This window comes from Labeo rohita, chromosome 15 (assembly GCF_022985175.1).
Source record: "Labeo rohita strain BAU-BD-2019 chromosome 15, IGBB_LRoh.1.0, whole genome shotgun sequence".
Classification (NCBI taxonomy): Eukaryota; Metazoa; Chordata; class Actinopteri; order Cypriniformes; family Cyprinidae; genus Labeo; species Labeo rohita.
In genome coordinates this window covers 23,335,374-23,359,328 of record NC_066883.1, presented here as the reverse complement: position 1 = coordinate 23,359,328, position 23,955 = coordinate 23,335,374, and the positions used below count along the sequence as shown (strand labels likewise).

The 23,955-nt window shown below is 35.1% G+C and overlaps 2 protein-coding genes and 1 long non-coding RNA gene across 3 annotated transcripts in view; 1 reads left to right on the top strand and 2 right to left on the bottom strand.

Moving 5' to 3' along the window:
- Positions 1 to 1,332: 1,332 nt before the first annotated feature.
- On the bottom strand, positions 1,333 to 16,211 carry tsr1 (TSR1 ribosome maturation factor). Its single transcript, XM_051129945.1, has 15 exons — positions 16,035 to 16,211; positions 15,561 to 15,664; positions 15,232 to 15,460; positions 13,313 to 13,447; positions 12,748 to 13,196; positions 11,894 to 12,044; positions 10,544 to 10,731; positions 7,049 to 7,275; positions 4,142 to 4,301; positions 3,904 to 4,014; positions 3,685 to 3,817; positions 3,423 to 3,539; positions 3,186 to 3,326; positions 3,010 to 3,084; positions 1,333 to 1,635 (listed from the first exon to the last, which is right to left on the bottom strand). Exons 1-15 carry the CDS (start codon positions 16,150 to 16,152, stop codon positions 1,457 to 1,459), a joined length of 2,517 nt encoding a protein of 838 aa, XP_050985902.1. The 5' UTR covers positions 16,153 to 16,211; the 3' UTR covers positions 1,333 to 1,456.
- A 4,420-nt stretch (positions 16,212 to 20,631) lies between these two features.
- taok1a (TAO kinase 1a) overlaps positions 20,632 to 23,955 on the top strand; it is a 28,632-nt gene continuing 25,308 nt past the window's right edge. Inside the window, exon 1 of the mRNA XM_051128754.1 lies at positions 20,632 to 20,774. The gene's annotated coding sequence lies outside the window, so the exon portion shown is untranslated. The remainder of the gene's footprint in view (positions 20,775 to 23,955) is intronic.
- LOC127176906 (uncharacterized) lies at positions 20,732 to 21,519 on the bottom strand. The gene is made up of 2 exons (XR_007829170.1): positions 21,415 to 21,519; positions 20,732 to 20,763 (listed from the first exon to the last, which is right to left on the bottom strand). It is a non-coding gene; the product is annotated as an uncharacterized LOC127176906 (long non-coding RNA).

The following is a 23,955-nucleotide window of genomic DNA, read 5'->3' as shown; positions in this document are numbered from 1 at the left end:
AGCGTGGGAGGATTAGATTTCCTCTCTAGATCATGAACATTTGGCCAGGCATACCACACCCCATTCAGCTTTAAACAAGATGTGTTTAACACATCCCCGCTCAATGCCCCCGGTGAAACTATGGCTTAAAAAATGAACGAGAAAATAAATGGAGTGCCTCAGCTTAACCGTCCAGAGCTTCGAGTGCACCCCTAGGCAATAAAGAAGTATTACCCTAGTGCGATTGTTTTATCATTATTTGACTTTTTCCACCGTAATCAAATTCACAGCACAGGATAAAAATGTACATATTGAACTTTTGATACCCCGTTTCTTGGACCGCGTTGTGTTTTTTGAGCCCAAAGCTTCACCTTCTCTTTTCCCAGACATATTGGCATGCGTCTGCGGTGTGGTCCCAACAGAACCTGGGGATGAATCATGTAGCTGCAAGCATGCAAGAGCACTGTTTTATGATAAATATTACAATTCATAAATCATTGTTTCTCAGAAGAGCAAAAGAGCGAGGGGAGGGAGCACAGAGAGAAAGAGAACTGTAAAACATTTGGGGATCCGGCAAGAAAACAACGGAGGGTCACGCTCCCTGTGCGAGAGAGTGTAGATGGTGGTGAAAAGGGGGCTTCAGGTCAGGGAACCACCAGGGAGAGGGAGTGGTGGAAGAGTCTGTAGGAATGAAGGAGAATAACAGTGCAGACGGCACACACACACGCTCCATCTGAGCCATAAAGGCCCCTTGCTGTCATCTGCATATGGCAGCGTCGCAGCGTAAATTATGGTCGCTATGCATTCGCTCACCAGCGATAATCATCCCTCACCGCTGCCAGCGATTCTGAACGATGGCAGCCAGAGGACAGTAAGGGCTGCAGTTGTTGTTGAGGACATACTTGAGGGAGATAATATTCCGGCGTGAGGTTTGGTTTGAGCTAAATGATGAGAAATAAAAGATCGCAATGACAGTATTTACAATGAGAGTTTAGATGCGGCTTTTCGCCACTGCCTCCCTCATAAAATCATGAGACGCTCTCACTTTGGGTTTAGGCTGGAATTCGGTTCATTTTTTGCTCTGCAACACTGCTAAAGATGTGCTTAGTGGCTAACAAACATTTTTTCACAGGTTGATTTGTCAACCTGAGGCTGTAAATAATAACCAGTGCTATTATGTTTATAATGTCATTAGTTAAAAACATCCCAGACCTGTCAGATTCCCTCAAATTTGCTGTCAGTTTTTTACTCTGTGGAAGGACAGCATTTTTACTAATACGTGTTTGCCATCTAGTGGTCACTGAGGGATTTTTTTTTTATGATAAATGCTTTAAGAACACTAAAACAAGAACAGAAAGTCTATATAGATATTTAATTGTCAATTAGAGCATAGAGAATCCATATCCTAGTATCCTGTGACACCAGCAGTAGGTGTCATGTTACGCTTCCATTGCTTTCAGTTCATAACTTCCTGCCTCTACTCCATGTCGATGTCACAGAGGGCCGGTGGCTGCTCTCTTTTGACCCACGGCAGAGGGGCGGGGACATAGGGGTCGTAGGTCCAGCGTGGATACACCCTCTTATACAGATTCATCAGCACTGTGTCCTGAGAGCGCAGCTGACTGTCAAATACACACTTCATGTGGCCGTGAGTACCTGCGAAAGCACACAAATAAAAGTGAATCAGAACAGTCAGTGAGTCAGTGGTACCTAACATTACACATTTTTTCTCCCCAATTTAAAACTAGACCAACTAGTACATTTTGTTACGATCATTCGAAGTTCTTATATTGTTCTTATATTCTTCTGTAATATTATTATAATATTAATTATTATTTACAAACAATACTGATTACCTTTGTATTTAGTGTTATGTACACTACCAGTCAAAAGTTTTTGAACAATAAGATTTTTGTTTTTAAAGAAGTCTCTTCTGCTCACCAAGCCTGCATTTATTTGATCTGAAGTACAGCAAAAACTCTAAAATTCTGAAATATTTTTCTATTTAAAATAACTATTTTCTGTTTGAATATTTTTTTAATGTAATTTATTCCTGTGATTTCAAAACTGAATTTTTAAGCATCATTACTCCAGTCATGGCAAGATCAATGCAAGATTCCTTGTATAAATGTCCAATAATCATGATTTTATATTTTATTTCTGATTATTTTTATTATTCATTATTTATAATTAATAATACAATTATTAACACTACTACTACTATTAATAATAAAAAAATAATTATAAGCTTAATTAAATACACCAAATTATTTTGTAATTATTAGTAAAAATGACTTAATGAAAATTATAATTATATTATTAAACAAATGTGATTAATAATAATAATTATGGATTACACATAATAAAAATAAATCAGTTAACAATAATGTTTTCAATAAAAATTGAAAGAAAAATTTTTTTTTTTTTTAATAATTATAATTTTTATTTTTTTTTTTAAATCATTAAGCATAAATGTCTTACGATCTAAAAATATATATATATATATATAATTTTATTTTTTTTCCCCTCTTCTCCTCCCAGTAGAGCTACACAATTCTGGATAAAATGAGAATCACAGGGTTTTTTTGTTTCAAATAGAGATTATGATTCTGAGCTAAACAAAATAATGTGTAATTTAAAGGAGGGTGTAACAAAATATTAATTGCTGCAATCTATTTAATCTAATATAATTTTAATGGATTATTTAAAAATGTTATGGATATTATTTTATATATATATATTAAATGGATGAAAAACTGGTTTGAATTGATTCAATGACTCATATGTCATTGTATCATTACTGAAAGAATCAGCATTTTTGAACAAATCTCTTAAATAATTCAATGACAAAATTTTCCTACCTAAACATGATAACTCTGTCAGTGGCGACACAAACAGATTTGAATGTTGCGATATGACTTTCAAACATTTAAGAAACACAGGCAAATTGTTGTCATTTAGAAATGAGATTGCGATCTTTTAATGATTAATCGTGCAGCTGTATTCTCCTCAATAATATTTAGTATTTACCTAATGGTTCCTTGATGTGTCCTCTTCGTCCCCATTTTGTACGCAGTTCTACTGGCTTAAACCACAGGATATCATCTGCAAAAGAGAAATGCTTTATGTCAGACTTGTTCATTGTTAGATTTCTACGCACGCATCTAAAGGTAAACAGAGGAAATGACTAACGCCTTCCTTCTCACCTCTGTTGAAGAACATGTAACGGACCACAGCAGAGCGCCGATTGATTTTGAAAGGGTGTCCGCTCAGCACGATTCTCTTCAACACCACACGCCGAGGATCGCAGCTCAAAAGAGTGCCCGTGGCCACCAGGTCCTGCATACCTGCGATAAAGGGTAAAACAAAAAAGTTGTACCACATGCTGTCCTGATGAGGGCAGTTCTCTTTGTGAATTAAAATGTTTGTATGATTCACCCCACCATTGTCTCTCTGTTTGAAAACCAGAACACCTGCGGTGGGGAAGGTAATGGGGGCGTAGACAGACATCACTGTAGGAGCATCAGGACGCAGAAATCGCTCCATCTTGTGTTTATCAGCTGAAAACAGAAAAAGGATAATTCACCCAAAAATAAATATCTTTTTATTTTCAGACACAAATCAACCATAGTGTGGACTTGACAGTCCTGTAAAGACAGGGCTTTAAATATGAAGAATGTGATGATCTCTGTAGGCTGTTATTACCAGAAGTGTGCTGTGAGAAGATGGCTGAAGCTCTGAAGCGTCTGAAACCGCACTGAAACACCAGGTCTTCTTTAGATTTAATTGGTTCTGTGTTGCTCGGGTGCTGTCGCACCAACATGTGCATCACTGACATCTACAAAACAGACATTACTTGCATTATAATACTTATAAGAAATCACTTATAAAAATGTTTTCAAGAATCCTCAAAGCTGTAAATACCTTTTGTTCATGTGGTAGCAGGGACACCAGAACTAATGGTTTGCCAGACTGGAAGCTCTCCATTACTGAGAGAGGAACGTCCACAATATGAAGAGTCACATACCAGCCCGCCTGCAGGAATAAAAGGTAGACATTTCCAAATAAATTCCTTGGGTAAACAGTGAAATGCCAAACCCAAGATATTTGTGAGAATTCTCTAACCAACACCCCTTTCACTCCCTTTCTCCCCCATACAAACCATTGCTCCTTCCTCCTCGCTAGCGGCATCTGCTAATATTCTACGGCGCATGCGTTCAAAGTTCTGGAACTGGTAGATGCGCGAGAAGTCGAGAGGCAGATTCTCCAGGGGGTCCCATGGGGAGGAACGGAAACTCTTCAGACCTCTGAACTTCTGGAACCTGAACATACAGGACAAACCAATGAGCATATGAGCAGAGTAGTAACCCACTACCATTCAAAAGTCTTTGGGTCAAACTTTTTTTAACAGCAGGATGCATTATATTGATCAAAAGTCACAGTAAAGTAGGGCTGCAACGATTCCACAATTCTATTCGATTTTTGCCCGTGTCGAGTAATCAGCAAAATACCGGAAGTGACACATTCCACATATTAAACCCACTTAAAAATCATAAAGCATAATGCTATTGTGAATTCACAAATGCTACGATTCTATTAAATAAATATATGCAATGCAGGTTTAATATATGCACTTTAATTATTTACATGCTTGTAGGTTACGTACGTGCATCTCTGAGCGGCTCCATTCACAGTTTACATGTATCATTTACATATGTGGAGCATCTCAAACTCCATCTCTGCATGTTGTTGTGAGTTTGGGTTTATTATAACGTTCATCTGGTAACGCAATGTGCGTTATTTCATCAGATTTGTAAGGTAAATCATTTATAAACCTACACAAACACAGGAGAATACATCCTTTTCTTTCTCAATATGCTAACTGTTCATCGTGATTGTCATCAAAATAAAAGTTTAAACCCTTACTCTGAGTTTACGTTTTGATGTCCACATATTCAAGAAATTACAATGGCTTTTCTATCACAAAGAAATGGCCAAATATTAAAGATTTAGTCAATACTAAACACAGATAAGATTATACAGGAAAACGTAAAAACAATCGTCAGACGCCCTCCGCAGGCACTTGTTATAATGCGTAATGTACATTAGCTCGATTGTTTATAAAACATTATGTATTTTAACAGTTTTGATCAGTAAAACCGTATTATTACTTGCTTTGAATACTTTATTTGAACTAATTATTATTGCCTCATTGCTATTATATATGTATTTTATGTCATTTCAATGGCTATTGTTCACTATTTTTATTAATACAAGAAAAATGAATTATCAGATTGCTCAATTAATCATCAGAATAATCAACAGATTACTCGATTATCAAAATAATTGTTAGTGACAGCCCTACAGTAAAGACATTCATAATGTTACAAAAAGATTTCTACTTCCAGTACATGTTGAACTTATGAACTTTATGTTCAAAGAACCCTGAGGGGACAAAAATGCATCAGTTTCCACAAAAATATTAAGCAGCGCAAGATTGATGAGAAATTTTTTTGAGCATCAAATCAGCATATTAGAATCACTTTTGAAGGACTGTGTCCTACATTAAAAATAGAAAATGGTTGTAATACATTAAAAATAGAAAATACATTAAAAATAGTTGTTTTAAATTCTAATCATACTTTACAATATTACTGTTTTACTGTATTTTTATTAAAAATGCAGTCTTGGTCGATATAAAAGGCTTCCTTCACAAACTTTTGAATGCTAATATAGATTAATTAAAAAAGTAATAATAATATTTAAACAATAACATTTAAAGACATATTTCAATCACAGTCAGAGTTGCACAATCTATCAGTTATCGTCCACTAATAGGGACTTTTTTTTAACATTAATCATATCAAAAATACTGGATATCTAATCATGCATGCTTATTTAAACTATTATATATATTTAATAACACTGTTGAACATAGCTATGTTAATTTAGCAGCTATCCAAATTAATATCTAGGGCCCTATGAAATCAGGTTTATTTTTTCCCCAAATTCCATTTTATTTTTTTCCAATTTCCGTTTTTTCAGTTTAAATTTTTCTGGATTTAGTTTTTTCCCCTATTCATTTTTTTAGACTCTGTTTTAATGCTTAAATTAAATTGTATTCATCAAAAAGCATGTCTAATTAAACCAAATCATGACACAATATTAACAGCAATTTATTTAAAGTTTAACAAAATTATATTTCAATTTACAATTCCAATTCCAATTCAATGGTTTCAATAAATAATAATCAAAAGCAATCTCTAATTAATTGATTTTATAAAATAATTGAAAAAAATGTAAAAAGTATAAAGTAAATACTGTGTTGTACGTTTCCATGTTTATGGTAAAATTCTGTTACATTTTTTCTGGTAAACACTCTGGTAGAACTATTATTACATTAAGCAATATTTCTGTCACAGTTTCTTCAAGTTAAATCAAACTTTTATTTTTACGAGTTGCTGTGAAGACATGTAGGTTTCTGTTTGTATATCTGACAACAGTTTTACTCAAAAGAAAATTTTATTTTTTCTAAATGGTATTTTTGCAGTATAATAGTCACAAACACTAGTCTATATTGCATTCTGATTTAAGTGTACTGACTTTTGTTTTAATCGTCCAAAATTTGGCAATTCCACGTTACACATGTTAAATTCCGTTTTTATGACTGGATTCCACGATTCTGTCCACATTTTCCACATCACGGAAATCATAGGGCCCTAAATATCCAAATTTTCACAGTGAACATTATAATATTGTGACGCCTAAACTCATTTGAAGGGTTTAAAATGACTGATTTTACTTTTTAATGTGTTTTTATTTATTTATTTTAACCAAATAATACTGAATTTCAATACCGGCCATAACACATAAATAATTATTATCAGTTTATCGATAACAGCACATTTTAATATCTGCTCATCCCTAAAGACTATGAACTGGCATCATACTGAAAATAAGATGGAACAACATAAGGACGAATAAAATAGAATTTTCATATTTGTGTGAATATTCTTTTTCAAATTTCAAACATGGACAGGCACATTGCTGGAACTGTCCTGAATCTTACCGTGTCTTGGCTGGGATGTCTAGGGGAGTATCGACTTCATCAGGGAACATCTCATTAGCACGTGCCTCTCTGTATCTCCTCAGCCCCTCTCCCTCCTCGGCCTCGTCCATGCCTTCGTCATACTTCTGATCGGCTCCAGTGCGTCCGGTGGAACTGATCTCCTCCTCTTCTTCTTCTTCTTCCCCATCGTCATCATCTCCTTCAGAAGCGCATTCAGACCCAGCATCCTTCGAGAGGAAGAGAAGCATGTAAAAACATTTCTCTAGACATACATCCACGTAGAGTCTAGCAAACCCAAACAAAACACGCCATATCTTTGAAGTCGACTAAACAGACAGCCGAGTGACCGAGATGGGAAAAAGGACAAGACATACCGCTGGGGTGCATTAACCCCCCTGTGGGGTCAACGTGTAGAACAATCGCAGGTGCAGTAATAAAAATAATCTGTGTAATCATCTGTAGTACCACTTCCCTATTGTTAACATCTTGCATTGAAAAGTCGCCTTTGGTGCGCCCCAAGACTTCAAACGCATGCTAATTATGATTAAAGAAAATAAATGGACCAGAGCTTCCATACATGTCAAGCTTCCCCTTGTTCTTTCAACCCCAGCTGGTATAAATAAATGGCCGCCCCCTCCGCAAGTCTCGACAGGAAGTTCTGTCCAAAGAGCAGGAAGACTGAAGGCTTCTCTCGGGACTCCCTCTCCAAACACTATTGTTGCGTCGAGATGCCTGGCACTAAGGCCAAGCAGCAGACATTGAGAAAACAAACAGTGCCTCTCCACCACAGAGCGCAGAGTCACGTATGCACTGTTCCGCCCGCGCCGTGCCCACCCTCCATCTCATCCTTCTGACTTTGTTTAGACCTTCAATCATTATGGGGCTGTCAGTTACATTTGGGTTTAACCCGCTTTAGCCAAGCTCGCTCCTGATTGGTCACTTCCGCTGCCACATCGCAGGTTGCCATGGCAACAAATATACAAACAAAACCTGTTTTCTTCCCAGGGTGTGAGGTTTAATTGTTTACAGAATAAAAAGAAACAATCAGGCATGTGATCAGTTAAAGCTTAAAAAAAAAAAAAAAAGACTATTCAATAACTCTAATAATAACAAAACACCCCCCGCCTCCGATTTACGCAATTCACCTGGGTCATGGCGGACAACCCTCAAAGGACAAGTTTAGTCCAGAATTAACATTACCTGATAATTTACTCACCCCTGTGTCATCCAATATGTTCATGTCTTTCTTTCATCAGTCAAGAATTGAGGTTTTCAAGGAAAACATTCCAGGATTTTTCTCCATATAATAGACCTCAATAGGGATCAACGGGTTGAAGGTCCAAATTGTAGTTTCAATGCAGCTTCAAAGTAGTGATGTGCACTTTCGAAGCACTGCTTCATGAGGCTGCGAAACCTTGAGAATCAACTGTTTCGAAACCGTGGCTATTAGCGTGTATCAAACTGCCAAAGTCACGTGATTTCAGTAAACGAGGTTTAAATATCACACCTGTTTCGAAACACTTCGAAATTTCAATGGTTTGCCATTGGGGGCAGTCTCTGTGAACCTGTGAATCATGCAAGTTCATTGAGAACCATTGAAAAAGTGTCTATGGTTTTTACCTGGTCTTGGATCAGTTTTGTCAATTTGTAGACATTTTTAACAAGACATTTGTGTAATCGAAAGATTGAAAAGTAATTAAAGGGTTAGTTCACCCTGAGTTATATTAAAACTTCCAAAAAACCCTGGCACTTCCAAGCTCTATCATGGCAGTGGATGGGTGTTTCTCTTCATCAGTCCAATAAAGAGCATGCATCCGTAATAAAAATGCCTCACATGGCTCCAGGGGATGAATAAAGATATATTTAAAACATAATAATCACTTTAATCTAGCTTGTGCCGGCTGGTCATACACGGAAGCAGCTCTGGACGAATGACGTAGGACGTCCACATTGCGCAGGTGCGGGTGAGTCTCGCAAAGTTTGTTTACAGGAGCAAAGGAAGCAAAGTTTCCTTACTGTAGCAAAGGAAACCAGCCTCTTCTTGGCTTATATCGAAATCCTCCAATATTTTTCTTTACAAATCCTCGTTTTGAACTTTGTGACCACTGTTTTGTTTGGATCTCTCTATGGCGCCTTCGTGTTCATCACTTCCGAGTTGTGTACACGCAAAGCCGACGTCTTATGTCATCTGCCCGGAACAGCTTCCATGTATGACCAGTCGGCACAAACTAGATTAAAGTGATTATTGATGATATTGCCATGATAGAGCTTGGAAGTGCCAGGATAATTTTTAATACAACTCAGATCATATTTGTTTAAAAGAAGGAAGTCACATACACCTAGGATGCCTGGACGGTAAGTAAACTATGAGCTAATTATCATTTTTGGGTGAACTAACCCTTTAATAGCTCTTACTGGCTTCTATATAGACACTGTCCATGAACAAAGCAGGCCCTGCAAATTAATACAAAATATTTTGAAAACCACATATTATACAGACACTTCACATTTAATGGGATTTTATTATTTCTATTGCATTTCAAGTATTATACTTTCAATGAAACAATTGCAATGGGTTTTTAAAAGCCGTTTTAAAGCACGTTTTAGCCTGAGTTTCTGTTGCATTTACACACTTTTCGCCAGCAGGCATCACTAGCGTGGTGTTTTGAGCGCTTTGAAATGGTGAATCATTCTGCGAAGCAATTGCTTCAACTGATTCAAAGCTTCAAAAAGGTTTGTTTCTCCCATCACTACTTCAAAGGGCTCTACACGATTCCATCTGAAGAATAAGGGTCTTATTCTAGCAAAACGGTCATTTACTAAAAAAAAAAAAAAAAAGAAGAAGAAGAACCGACTCAGTGTTTACAAAGTGAACACGCAAAGAAAGTCAAACGCTCTTTACAAAAAAGGTAAAACAACAATGTCGGATGAAGTTGGAGGAGAACTACCTTTTTGAACTGAAGTACACAGACGAAGAACTAATGTGATTTTGCAATGTGTCAACTTTTTGTAAAGAGCATTTGACTTTCTTTGCACATTTACTTCGTAACATTGGGTCAGTACTTCCACCTACGTTACCCATGACCTTTCCAATATGACTACATAATACGTGAAATTGAGCTATTGCAAGACGAGCATATGTGGTTAAGTATACATTTTTATATATTTTTTGAAAATGGCCAATCGTTTCGCTAGATAAGACCCATATTCCTCAGCTGGGATCATGTAGAGCCCTTTGAACATGCTGATCCCTGTTGAAGTCCACTATATGGAGAAAAATCCTGGAATATTTTCCTCAAAAACCTTAACTTCTTTTTAACTGAGAAAAGAAAGACATGAACATCTTGGACGACATGGGGGTGAGTAAATTGTCAAGAAATTTTCAGTGAATTCATGAGTGAAGTGATCCTTTAACAGGTATTTGGTTAAGCCAGAAAGAAGTGCTTTTCTAAAGCAAATGCTTGACTGGCCTGTGTCAAAACACTAAAAACTCACCTGAGATTCATTATCACCATCCATTTCATCTTCCATCATCCCATCATCGTCGTCATCATCATCATCATCACAGCTGTCAATGTCATTATCATCATCCTCCTCCTGCTCATCATTATTTTTGATCCATGTAGCCTGGTAGTCGGACGTCCCCTTTGGTACCTTCATCATTCTCCTGTTCTTTCTGGCCTCTGAATATAAATGAATATATCACTTTAATAGTTTGCAAAATATCAGCATTGTGCATAAAGAGACTCCCATCATAAATATTCCTATCTGTCCATTTAGGGCACTAGAACGCATTCCTGCCACCTACTGCTATTGGTGGGTTGCACTGATCACAAATGAGAAAAGATCTCATTCTGTGTTTACAATCAATCAATTTTTCTGAGCTAAAAACAAATAGGCAGCAGTGCATAATGCGTCATATCACAAACAAGATGAGAAGATATCAATGCATGATCTGAACCCGCTCAGAATGCGTCAGTTATTTCCCTGTATGTGGGCAGACACAAATCATATAGAACAATGCAGCCACTCACACTAATATTAACTTCTCAGTCTTGCTGACACTTGACTAAATTATTTCACAAGAGACGGATTAGATGGATTCATTTCTATTGGTTGACGCAACACTGCATTGCAGTCACTGGACACTAAAAAGGAAATACTTCCGGATTGATATCTGATTTGATGCTGTCAGTGTGCAATGTTGTAGTAGTATATTTTTATTTAACATCATGTCCGCATCTTAGACTATTTTCATGGCAAAAACAATGAAAAAAAGTATAGCAAATACAATAAAAAACAGCAAACAAGCGAACAAGTTATATTACACTAGATTTTTTACATTAACATATGGTTCAAATTCTAAAACTTTTTTTTGGCAAAATTATACTAAATAACTCTATGTGTGTTCACTTCATAAAAGAGTTGTCTTACATACATCAAAAGCAGGACAGTCCAATAAAAAATTAGTGTGCAATGTTATTCTATTATTATTATTATTTATTATTATTTATTATTATTATTGTTGTTATTTTATTATTGTTTTTATGCGATTAAAATATAATTAATATTAAGAATTAGCTTTATTTTTATGTTTTTGGCTATCATTTCAATTTTTGTTTTTTTGTCATTTATAATGTGACTTTTCATTAGTTTTTCTTTCAGTTTTCTTTATTTTTATTTCCATTTTAGTTTTATTTGTTTTCAGTAAACTTATTTTAGTTAGTTGCAAAGGCAACATTTCTCATTTTCATTTAATATTTGTATTTTATTTCAATTAATAAAATGTTTTTAATAGTTTTAATTAACAATAATACACATGGTTTGAACAGGGTAATACAGCACCTTCTGCCTCCTCCAGCTCTGCTTCTGTGGGCCATGTTTGCTCCCCATCCATGGGATCCACTTCTGCTTCTGCCTGCAGGCTCTCCCTCTTCTCAGGGTCTGCTTTCATCAACAACCGAACATTCCCATTCATATCTCCATTACCACCATCCTGTAGGACACACACAAAGTAGTAGATATAAAAAAATAAATAAATAAAATACACCAATACAGCAAAACATTAGGTGCAACAAATAATGTCTTCAGCATCAACAATTTGGTTCAGTAAGAAAGCGTTTCAGTGTTTCTCAACAATTTATAATAAATTTAAATGATAAAAATGTGACCCTGGACCACAAAACCAGTCATAAGGGTCAATTTCTTGAAATTGAGATTTATACATCATTTGTAAACCTAAATAAATAAGATTTCCACTGATTTGGGTGGGATAGGACAATATTTGGCCGAGATACAACTATTTGAAAATCTGGAATCTGAGGGTGCAAAAACAACAAATTCAAAATATTTTGAAAAAAAATCGCCTTTAAAGCTGTCCAAAGTTCTTAGCAATGCATATTACTTAAAAAAAAAAAAATTGCATTTTGAAATATTTACGGCAGAAAATTTACAAAAATATCTTCATGGAACATGATCTTTACTTAATTTCCTAATGATTTTTGGCATAAAAGAAAAATCGATAATTTTGACCCATACAATGTATTGTTGGACATTGCTACAAACATACCCGTACACAGGGTCACAAATGTGATAACTTGGAAAACTCATTTAAATTAATACAATCCTAAAATGATGAACAAATAAATTACAATAAATCTTTTTTTTACAATCTCTCAACAAAAACATAGCCTCCTAACCATCATCTCTACGTCTCGTCCTGGCTTCGCCGGGCGAGGAGCTGCTGTCACTATGGGTAGAGGATCTGCAGGAGCATCGATCTGGCTGAGCTGAAAGTCTCCATGACCTGTGATATGCACCAGCCTGTTGACTTGCAGAGGACGGCCTCGAATATATCCTGACACACAGAGGGTCCCTAACCCTGTGGCTGGCCCCCCTGTGCCATTCTGGCTGGTGTTTGGTATATATGTGGCTCTCTGAGCCAGCAGGTGTGAACGGCGAGAGCGGAAGCCCAGCCGTCTCTGCTTCTGTGCAGACAGGTGCCTCAGCAATAGCGTAGCATCCTGCTCGCTGTCCACAGGGAAGAGACGCGGTTCTGGGAAACGAGACTCTACCAATCGGGAGAGCGCTTTCCGAGAATCAGCGCGCTTCTTTACTGCTAGATCAGCCACTCCCTGACACACCAGTGCTGCAGGACAAAGAGAAAGAATTGATTCTAATTGGTAAATTGTGACATTCAAACTGAATATTTGTGCAAAACGATTGCTAAAATTGTATTACTGATTGTTTCCAAACATATCTCACCATGACTTGGCAAGCCCTGGGAAAAGAGACAGGACAGGCAGTATTCTCCATAGCTGTCCCAACCTTCAGTCGACTCCAAGACAAACACTAAACTGTCTGCAATCTTTGCCACATCCAGGAGTGAATGCAAGTCAGCTGGAATGAGTCAAAACAAGATTTCAGACTTTAATCATAGCCTCAAAAATTGGCTTCTTAAAAGGATAGCCTACCCAAAAATTTGAATTCTGTCATTAATTACTCAATACCCTCATGTTGTTCTAAACCCATAAGACCTTTGTTCATCTTCATAACACAAATGAAGATATTTTTGATTAAATCTGAGAACTTTCTGACCCTGCATAGACAGCAACGCAACTGACACATTCAAGGCCCAGAATGGTAGTAAGGCAATTGTTAAAATAGTCCATGTGACATCAGTGGTTCAACTGTAATTGTATGAAGCTACGAGAACACTTTTTGTGTGCAAAGAACGCAAAAATAACTACTTAATTCAACGCCAGAGTCACATGGACTATTTTAACAATGTCCTTACTACCTTTCTGGGCCTTGAATGTGTCAGTTGCATTGCTGTCTATGCAAGATCAGAAAGCTCTCAGATTTCATCAAAAATATCTTGATTTGTGTTCAGAAGATCAAGGTCAACAAAGGTCTTAGGGGTTTGGAACAACTTGAGGGTGAGTAATTAATGACAGAATTTTCATTTCTGGGTGAACTATCCCTTTAAGTCACACTTGAAATAGAGAAAAACGTATCCCAGAAAATAAAATAAAATTCTATATTACTTTGCCTAAATTAATTTAAAATAAAACATTTATTTAAAACAAAAAGTATTGTTACATTTGTTAAAGACTACACTTAACGGTGTTATTAAACTATAATAAGATGACTGAGAGAATCTAAATTTAAAAATAGGTAAAAGCAGCATGCACAATTAGGAAAATACTGAACAATACAGACTGAAACTACTAAATGAAAAATTTATTTAAAAAAAGAAATCTCTAATATCAACTGATAACTAAATTAGTGTATGTTTATGTATATGTATGTATATGTATGTGTGTGTGTGTGTGTATATATATATATATATATATAAAAAAAAAAAAAAAAAAAAAAAAAAAAATCACACTTTTCAGCCATTCACAAAAATGGTTAGCAAGTTCATAAATTAACAAAAAATATTGTTATTACATAAAAAATTACTTCTAAAAAAGAAGTCCTGTCATCTTTATTGATTAAATTCTAATCAATAAATTCATACATATGTGTCTTAAATGTCTACACTAAAATTCAAAAGTTTGGAAAAAAAAAAAAAAATCACGTTTTTTTTTTATAATTTATTAAATTGGAATTTTTTATTAAATAAGGATAATTTATTAAATTGATCAAAAGCGTCAGTAAAGACATTTATAATGTTACAAAACATTCCTATTTCAAATAAATGCAGATCTTTTAAATTTCCTATTCATCAAAGAATCCAGAGCAGCACAAATGTTTTCAACATTGATAAAAATAAGAAATGTTCGAGAGAAGAGATTGTTGAATGAAGTCATTTTGTTTTGTTTTGTGTGTGTGTGTTTTTTTTTTTTTTTACATAGAAAAAGTATCCTTGTAGCTTCATAACATTAAGGTGGAACCACTGATGTCACATGGACTATTTTAATGACGTCCTTACTACCTTTCTATGCCTTGAACATGGTAGTTGCGTTGCTGTCTATGCAGGTTCAGAAAGCTCTCAGATTTCATAAAAAATATCTTAACTTGTGTTCTAAAGATGAACTAAAGCGTTACGGGCTTGGAACGACATCAGAGTGAGTAATAAACGACAGAGTTTTCATTTTTGGGTGAACTAACCCTTGAAGACTGGAGTAACGGTATAGAGTCAGATGTTAGAAACTCCACTGTGCATGATTATCATTTACCTGCGTCTGGCCTGTAGAAAATGAACCTCTGTTTAAAGCGGGGAAGAACAAGTCCGAAACTGTCCTTGGCCCCAGTGACTCCTTGATCTTCATGCACCACACCACCAACTCCTTCACCTTTCAATATTTTTGTGACAGCACCAGCATCCACTCCTGAGTGAAGTGCTATGACTGCCACGAGATGAGGGGGTCCGTCCCTGCTGCCCAGCTTCCTTTTCTCTGTCAGCACCTGTCACCATCACCAACAAATAAAAAGAGAGTTTGGTAACTGAACACTCAGCTAATGTCCACTCTATAAACTCTGTAGAAGACTACAATGTTTACTTTACCAAGTCTTTTTTGTTCCGTCGCAGCTGGTTGGCTTTGTTTTTACGGTCCATTTTCCTCATCTCTCTTCTCTGTTTTTTGGTGAGAGCCATGACAGCAACTCTACCTGTTTAGATTAACATGTACAGAGTCATGTGTACGGTCTTACACTTAGCATTTATGCACAAAATATCTGCTCTTCATGATTTTGACACAGAATGAAGAAAAATATATAAGTATAGTGTCTATAGGAAACCCTTTTTAGCCAACAGTGGAAAAAAGGCCGGTTTTTGTCTGAGCTGCTCAGGCTGAGAGACCAGCTTAAACCAATTTGGCTCAGGGGTAAAGTTAAAAGTATAAACTGTATGTATAGAGAAACTTTAATAGAGTCTCATTGATCCCCTCTCGGGTCTTTAAACACGTGTTCAGTCAGACAGGCTCTGCCCACGTTGACGTTTCGCGCCTGTGTATTTTTTTAATAAACTCAACTGACATACCCTTGTTCTCCCGTCCGATTTCGCCTTTAGTTCGGTGTTTTCCATGCTTGTGCTGTTTGTTTTTCTGTTTAAAAACTCCAGGTCTGTGCGCCTGCTGCTGCTCGTCTCCCGCAGCCATTTTCTGTCATGCCGCACATGTAAACTTTAATGATGTCATATCCACGCGCCTGATTTTCCTTCTGCAGAATCGTCACTGAGTAATAAAGTGCGCGCATGCCACCTACTGTTGTTTGGATGCATTATCCTCCTATGGATACAAGACAGATTCAGCCTGCGTCCCAATGTGCATACTATCCACCCTAAATTCAATAGTATGCACATTGGGACGCAGGGTTCTATTTATGAGATTCACCAAAACCAGTGTTGGGCAGTAGTAAAATGTAACGGGATTACGTCATTTAATTACAAAATAAATGTAACTGTAATCTGTTACAGTAACTGAGAAAATGTGTGCAATGAAATTACAGTCACTAATGAAAAAGGAGGTTAACTCTGAATATTTTCACACACACACATACATGTTGTGTTTCCATGTTTTATGGGGACATTCCATAGGCGTAATGGTTTTTATACTGTACAAACCCTATTTTCTATCGCCCTACACCTACCCTACACCTAAACCTAGCCCTCACAGGAGAGTGTGCACACTTTTACTTTCTCAAAAAAAAACTCATTCTGCTTGATTTATAAGCCTGTTTCCTCATGGGGACCTCATAAATGTCCCCACAAGGTCAAAATTTACTGGTATTACTATCCTCTCGTGGGGACATTTGGTCCCCATAACGTGATAAATACCAGGTGCACACATACACACACACACACACACACACACATAGATTTGATTGATTTCTTTCCAAAATTGCATGTTACAAAAGATTTCTGTTTCAGATAAATGCTGTTCTTCTGAACTTTCTATTCATCAAAGAAACCTGAAATAATTCTACTCATCTGTTTTCAAATAATACTAAATGTTTTGAGCAGCAAATCAGAATATTAGAATGATGTCTGTTGTAATGATGCTAAAAATTCAGCTGTGAAACCACAGGAATAAATTACACTTTAAAATATATTCAGATAGAAAACAGTTATTTTAAATTGTAAAAATATTTCAGAGTTTGATTGCTTTTGCTGTACTTTCGATCAAATAAGGCTTGGTGAGCAAAAGAGACTTCTTTAAAAACATAAAAAAAATATTACTGTTCAAAAACGTTTGTTTGGTAGTGTATATGCTTTATTTTTTAAGATTAACTGTTTTTTCCAACGCATTGTTAGATGCCATTGTTTCCTGTCATAACTATGCAAAGATTTGATTTCACACGAATGATCTAAAGGCAAAAAGAGGTTCTAAAGTCTGATTTTGTGGTAGCTGTGCTTTAAATTTACTGCTATAAATTTAGTATAATCTTACTGTAATCAAAAAGTTTTTTGAAAGTCTGACAGTAATTAGTGTTAAGTGCTACTATAAGGTTAACCCTGTCTGGTTTAAATGTTTCAGAAGATTAACATTTGAAAACATTCATTAGAAATGTAGAAAAATATAAAATAAATAATCAAATGTAATCCATTACATTACTTTAATAAAGTAACTGAAATAGAGTAACTTGTAATCTGTAATCTGTTACATTTTCAAAGTAACCTTCGCAACACTGACCAAAACCTATAGTGAATCTCATGACATAAAAACATCATCATTTTTAATCCCAAAATGTAGTTTAAATGAAATAAGGCCTGTGTTTAGGACTATAGCATTATTCAGTTTTTATAACAATGCAATAATGTGGGCAAAAAACATGACTGTTTTTTATTATATATATATATATATATATATATATATATATATAATAAAAAACATATATATAAATATATATATATATATACTGTAAAGTACTTGTAAGGTATTTAATGACAATTGTTATATGCATCATGGTAGTATTTCTCATTCTGACTGTAATGTATACTATTTTATTTATATTAAATCTTAAAAAATATTATATGTCTATCTTTTTTTAATAAACAAACATAAAAACACACACATTAAATATATCTGATCATCATCATCTATATATATATATATATATATATATATATGATATGAGGAGTTCATTTATTTGTAAAAACAGATAACTCCATTTTTAACAGTTTTCAGAAATCATGTTTTTTCATTGTGCATTCCAATTAACCTCAATCAAACTTCAGTTGGGTTATTTTGATTAAGTAAAAGTAACTAATAACAAAACACTAACAAACACAATAAAACACAATAACAATAAAAAACATGATTTTGAAATATTTAAAAAGAAGGGGTTATCTGTTTTTGCAAATACAGATAAAAAAACTCTTCATATATATAAATACATGCTTCCATTGACCTATAAATAAATGGCACAAACCCCTGTAAATCTAAATAAAAAAAAAAAAAAAGACTGTGAGTTGAAATTTACAATACACGTACATCCCTTTTTTCTCAGGAAATCCTGGGAGGTATAAAGCGCACATTAATTTCTCATTAACATCTATGCAGGACACACCTTGTCTCATGTGTTTTTCTTTTCTTATCTTTTCCTGAGCAATTTAAATTCAGCATGGTATCTGAATCATGCTTGTGAGCTGAAATATTTTATATCATCATAAAACAAGAAAACAAATAATGCGTCATCCATTCATAGTCATAGCCCGTTTTAAAATAGATCATACATAGAGGAAATTATAAATCATTCTCAGCACAAAAACCCTATTTGAGATCTTCCCTAAACATTTGATAAACACCAAGAGTTCACGCAAAGTGTACAGCCATATTAAGTTAAATGGGTCATTTAGTCTCAAGAGAATTTTTATGTTGTTTAAATGTTGAATCACTAAAACACACCACAGTGCCTCTCTAATGACATCAACAGGATGAAGCATGGCTCTTTAAATCCCATTCATAAAACAGCCTCCATAAGTCTCAAAACCCTCTGTTCGCCTGGATACAGTGACAGCATCCTGCGTTCTCATTGGCTGGAAGACACGGCTGCTTCAGAACCAACCCAGAGCGCTAGTTCTGCTGCTCTGTTTACCAATTGGTTGCTTGCAGGCTTGTTGACATCACTGTAATAATTTTGCCCAGGGATCAGCTTTAACCTCTTAGTGATCCATAACAATGATGATTACCATTATAAAGCAATACCAATAAAACCTACATCTTTGTACATTTTTACGTTTAAACTGTGGTGAAACGTGTAGTGTATAAGACTGGGATTACTGTATGCTTATAGTACAACATAGGCGAGCTGTAATCCTTTTCATTTGATTTTCATGAGTTCTGCTCTGCTTGTCCTAGTTATCTTCAAGTCCATCTGTGTGAAAGCTGGTGGGTTTTTTAAACTTCATACTTCAGATGCACAGAAAAACTAAGTTTGAGGAGGAAGCAGCAGCATCATATGATTAAAGCATTGGTAAATCTCCAAAACACATTTCCAAGATACTCCCATATGTTAAAATGATAACTTAATTTGAAACCCTTTCAAAAATACTCAAGAAATTCCAACAAATGTAATCATAACGCTGAAATTGCACTGCAGTCACGTTTCATTACATTTTCCTCTGATTTAATCTGTGTTTACATCTACAAAGCTGCTGCAGTTAAACTTACAGTAGATTATTGTGGGATATCTTAATACTTATTTCAAAAAAAATAAGAAGGCAAGTCCATATCAGAGCTTAAGCTTTCCTCACATATTTTGGCAGACCCAGCAAACAGTCTTAAATATTGATAAAGGACATATTTATGTGTATAGATGTTTATTATAAGGGGTTTAATGCTCTGTCTCTTGGGGCCGGTGGGAGTTTCCCACATTTGGAGGGCGGAACTGGCGTTCCAGGAACCAGGACGATAGGAGGAGGGCAGCATTGGTCCAATTCTTTTTAGCGAATCGATTCGCTTCATGAACCGGTTCAAAAAACCCGATTCATAGAGTCGCTAAAAGCAAAAAGCACTCCAGAAATAAAGTACATTTTAGTCAAATAACAGTTTATTACTGTTTTTTATATATGTAATGTATGTTTGTTTAAAGATAAGCGGCTTCTTCACGAGCGTAAAATAGGAAACGTTTCTTGAAGACACCATTAAAACGTACTGTATATAAAAAATATGTACTTCTAAACCCCCAAAACTTTGTGTTTTTGCAGCTTTTGTGGATTAAATAAAAATTAAACTTTAGTATAACGATTCACACCCTGGCTGGATTCTCCAGCGCCTTTACGAATCGGTTCAAGCGAGTTATTAAAAAAAGATTCGGTTCAAACGAACGATTCCGCGGCGAATCGGACATCACTAGAGGAGGGCAGTGAGAGAAAAATCACAGCCACCACCACAACATGATCATCACCCCACAGCCCAAACACACTGGTGTAAAAAACAACAGTCTTGAGCATTTCGGAGCGAATCTGAGGTGTGGTCTTGCCGTCGGTGTGTAAACAAGCCGTGTTTATCTGTGTTTTTAAGCCGTCAGGGAGTGGATCTGTCTCGGACGCCATCTTTAGTAGCAGCAGTAGCCCGGGAGAGTAAAGAGCTGCTGGGCCACCGTTAACCAGCACCGGGCTGGAGGAGTTTCTCCAGCGGACACTCATGCTTGACAGCGATCGATAAGTTCGTCGGGACTGATTTGGGGTCGGTAGGCGTGTTTCTGTCCGCTGGGTTTGTTGTTGTTGTGGTCGGAGGAGTTTTCTCGGGCTGGCTGCTCATCCTGGCCTGTTGGGAGGGTAAGTGAGCTGTTAGCTCTTCTGCTAACTTAAGTTCATGTCAAAATATACACTTCTTGCTTTTTAACAGAGCGTAATAATGTAGTTAAACGTTTTTTTGTTTATTGCAACCCATTCCAATGTGTCAACATTAAAAACTCAACTGTGTTGAGTTGAGAATATAAGTTTGCTAGTTTCCACCCAAGTCATGGGTTTGTCTGTAGAAGTTTGGCTGCAGGTGATGAAACTGTTAACAGATCATATTCATATTCATCATATTTTAGCTCTGGGGTGTGTGATCTGTGTGTAATATGGATGGCACCTTGTATATGTTGTCCATTATGATTATTTGTGTTATGTATATTAAGATGTGTTGATTCATTGTGATCTAAAAAATACTTAAGAACATGCTTCGTCCAGGCTTTGTAGACTTTGTTTATGTATCTGTGTAAACAGCCGTTTAATTAGATGTATTTGTACAGTTGAGATGTGCAGACTGAGTGATCATGATGGATGGGCTTACTGTTTACATTTTGAAATGTCCATGATGGCCATCCGTCAATGGGATGCTGCCTTTATTGTTATAGATTTGATGATTCATAAATGGCTCTTAGACATTAGCATTGCTTTATAGCTTGTATAGTATTTCCTGCTGTCCTACCTGTGTATTGATGCTGGTACGGTGCGTTTGCCCTGCCACGGTGAAAATGGCTGCGCTGATTGTAATGCGATGAAGCTCTGCTGCATTTGTTTATGGCTTTGCATTGCTCATAAACATGCAAACTGGTGGTATGTGAAAGAGAGGCTGAACAGTGCCTCTGTTGTTGAGAGACACTGCCTGCTTTCTCCACCGTGATTGTCTTTCTCTGACCTCATTGCTGCCTCTTAAATCTGGGCCTCTGTCCTCTCTCCGCACAGCATCCGTTACACTGAGCCCTCGGGGTCTCCACTCCCACATCCATCTGATATCAGACCTCTGATTATCACTGATGTCATCAAGTGACTAACACAAGTTTAGTCTATCAGTTTTGATGCTTTCCGTGCATCCCTCGCCTCTTGCAGAATAATAAATGATTTAAATATCCCGAATATTACCTGTTCTCACACAGTGAGATCTTTGGTGTTGCGCTGACCAGCTTTGAATTTTTGTCTTTCCAAGCAATTATTTATGATTATTATTTAAAGACTTAACAAAACATTTTTTAAACAATAATAAAAATAATAATAATTATTATTATTGCTGATCCAGTAGTTCAGACATTAAACCATTGTTACATACACGCAAATAAGGTGACAAAGGAATACATTTGTTTCTTATTATTATATGAAATATTATAATCAGATATTATAATATAATAAATTGAATTTCATATTAATATAACTGAATAATATAACTGAACTGAATAACTGAAATCGTTAGTAATAACATTTGCTTGTATTTATTAATTAATTAATTTATGTTTGTTTATTATTATTATTGCTGTCCCAGTAGTTTATACTTGTACTTATGGTGACAGTATTTTTTATATTTTACCTAAACATCACAATAAAATGATAAACTTAAATTTCTGTATATTTTATTTTTGTCACAAAGGAATATATTTGTTTTTATTATAATAATGAAATATTATAATCAGATATTATAATATAATAGTTTCATATTAATATACCTGAATTTGTTAGCAAATAATAAACTTATATTTTTGTATATTTTATATTTATCACAAAGAAATATATTTGTTTTTATTAAACTAATGAAATATTATAGGTAAATTTTATAATATAATAAATTGAGTTTTGTATTATAATATGACTGAAATTGTTAGGCATAGTGTTTGCTTTTGTTTATTCATGTATTTATTTATTTAAATTTGTTTATAATAATAATAATAATAATAATAATAATAATTATTATTATTATTATTATTATTATTATTATTGTTTCCCTAGTAGTTTAGGGAACTTATGCTGACAATATTTTTTTGTATATTTTTACTAGACCAAAAAATTATAAACTATTTTTTATATTTTATATTTGTCACAAATTAATATATTTGTTTTTATTATAATAATTAAATATTATAATCATATTATATTATTTTACAACATAATAAATTGAGTTTCATGTTAATATTGCTGAGGGTGTTAGCAATAATACTTGCATTTATGTATTATTGCATTTTTTATATTTGTTTGATAATAATAATAGTAATAGTAATCATTTTTATTATAACTATTATTATTGCTGGCCTTTTTATTTGTTGTTGTGCTGCTGATATTTTCAGAAGGACCTTCACAAAAAATAATTTTATATTTGTCAAAAGGAATATATTTGTTTTATTATTATTATTATTATTATTATTGTTATTATTGTACATTGTTATCATTTGACCTGTTCCATGGCAGCATATCAAATACTTTCAAGTAAAAGTTATAAAAGAAACAATAATTATAAACACACTTTTTACAGTAATTCTAAAGAGGCATCAAGGGCTTATCTAAAAGTCAAGACTATATTAAAAAATATACCAAAACAAAAAAAAAAACCTTTATAACTGATTTGGTAAAGAAGTCTATTCGTTTGTAGAAAAAATCAGAATATTTTTATTACTTGCAAAAAACAATATCAGATATTTAGCAGCTGGAATGATCTATTAAGTAATGCCTGTGGTACTATTTTCAAATGAAATGATCTCCACAGGTGCAGCTAGGACACCAGGCCTAATCACTCGCAAGGTCATACTCAGTGTTTATAAATACAAAGCGGTGCAGCGTCGGCACGGGAAAGCATCTCTAAAGCTCTGCCTGTGGAGAAGTAGTGGGTCAAAACTGTGCTGTGCTGCTGTTTGTCTGGCAATTGAAGGGAACTCCCTGCTCCAACGGAGGAGTTTCCTAGAAATTCCTCCTAATCTGAATTAAAAGGATGTTATGATTCTTGTTAAAGGAGAGGGGTTAGGTTATTTGATATCCTGATGAATTCTTTCAGGCCAGTCATAACCGGAGAGTGTTTGTGGACAGAGTTATTTGGTGTAGAGCAGTAATAGGAAAACCTACAGTGCGAAATGTTTTTCAACCGAAAAGTATTTTTTTTGTGTCTTATATGTTTGCGGTGGAAGTTACAGTTCTGTTTTTCAGCTTTTCGCACATTCCTGAATAGCAACTCAGCATTTCTCCATTTGCGTTGTTCAGCTATGCTTTGACT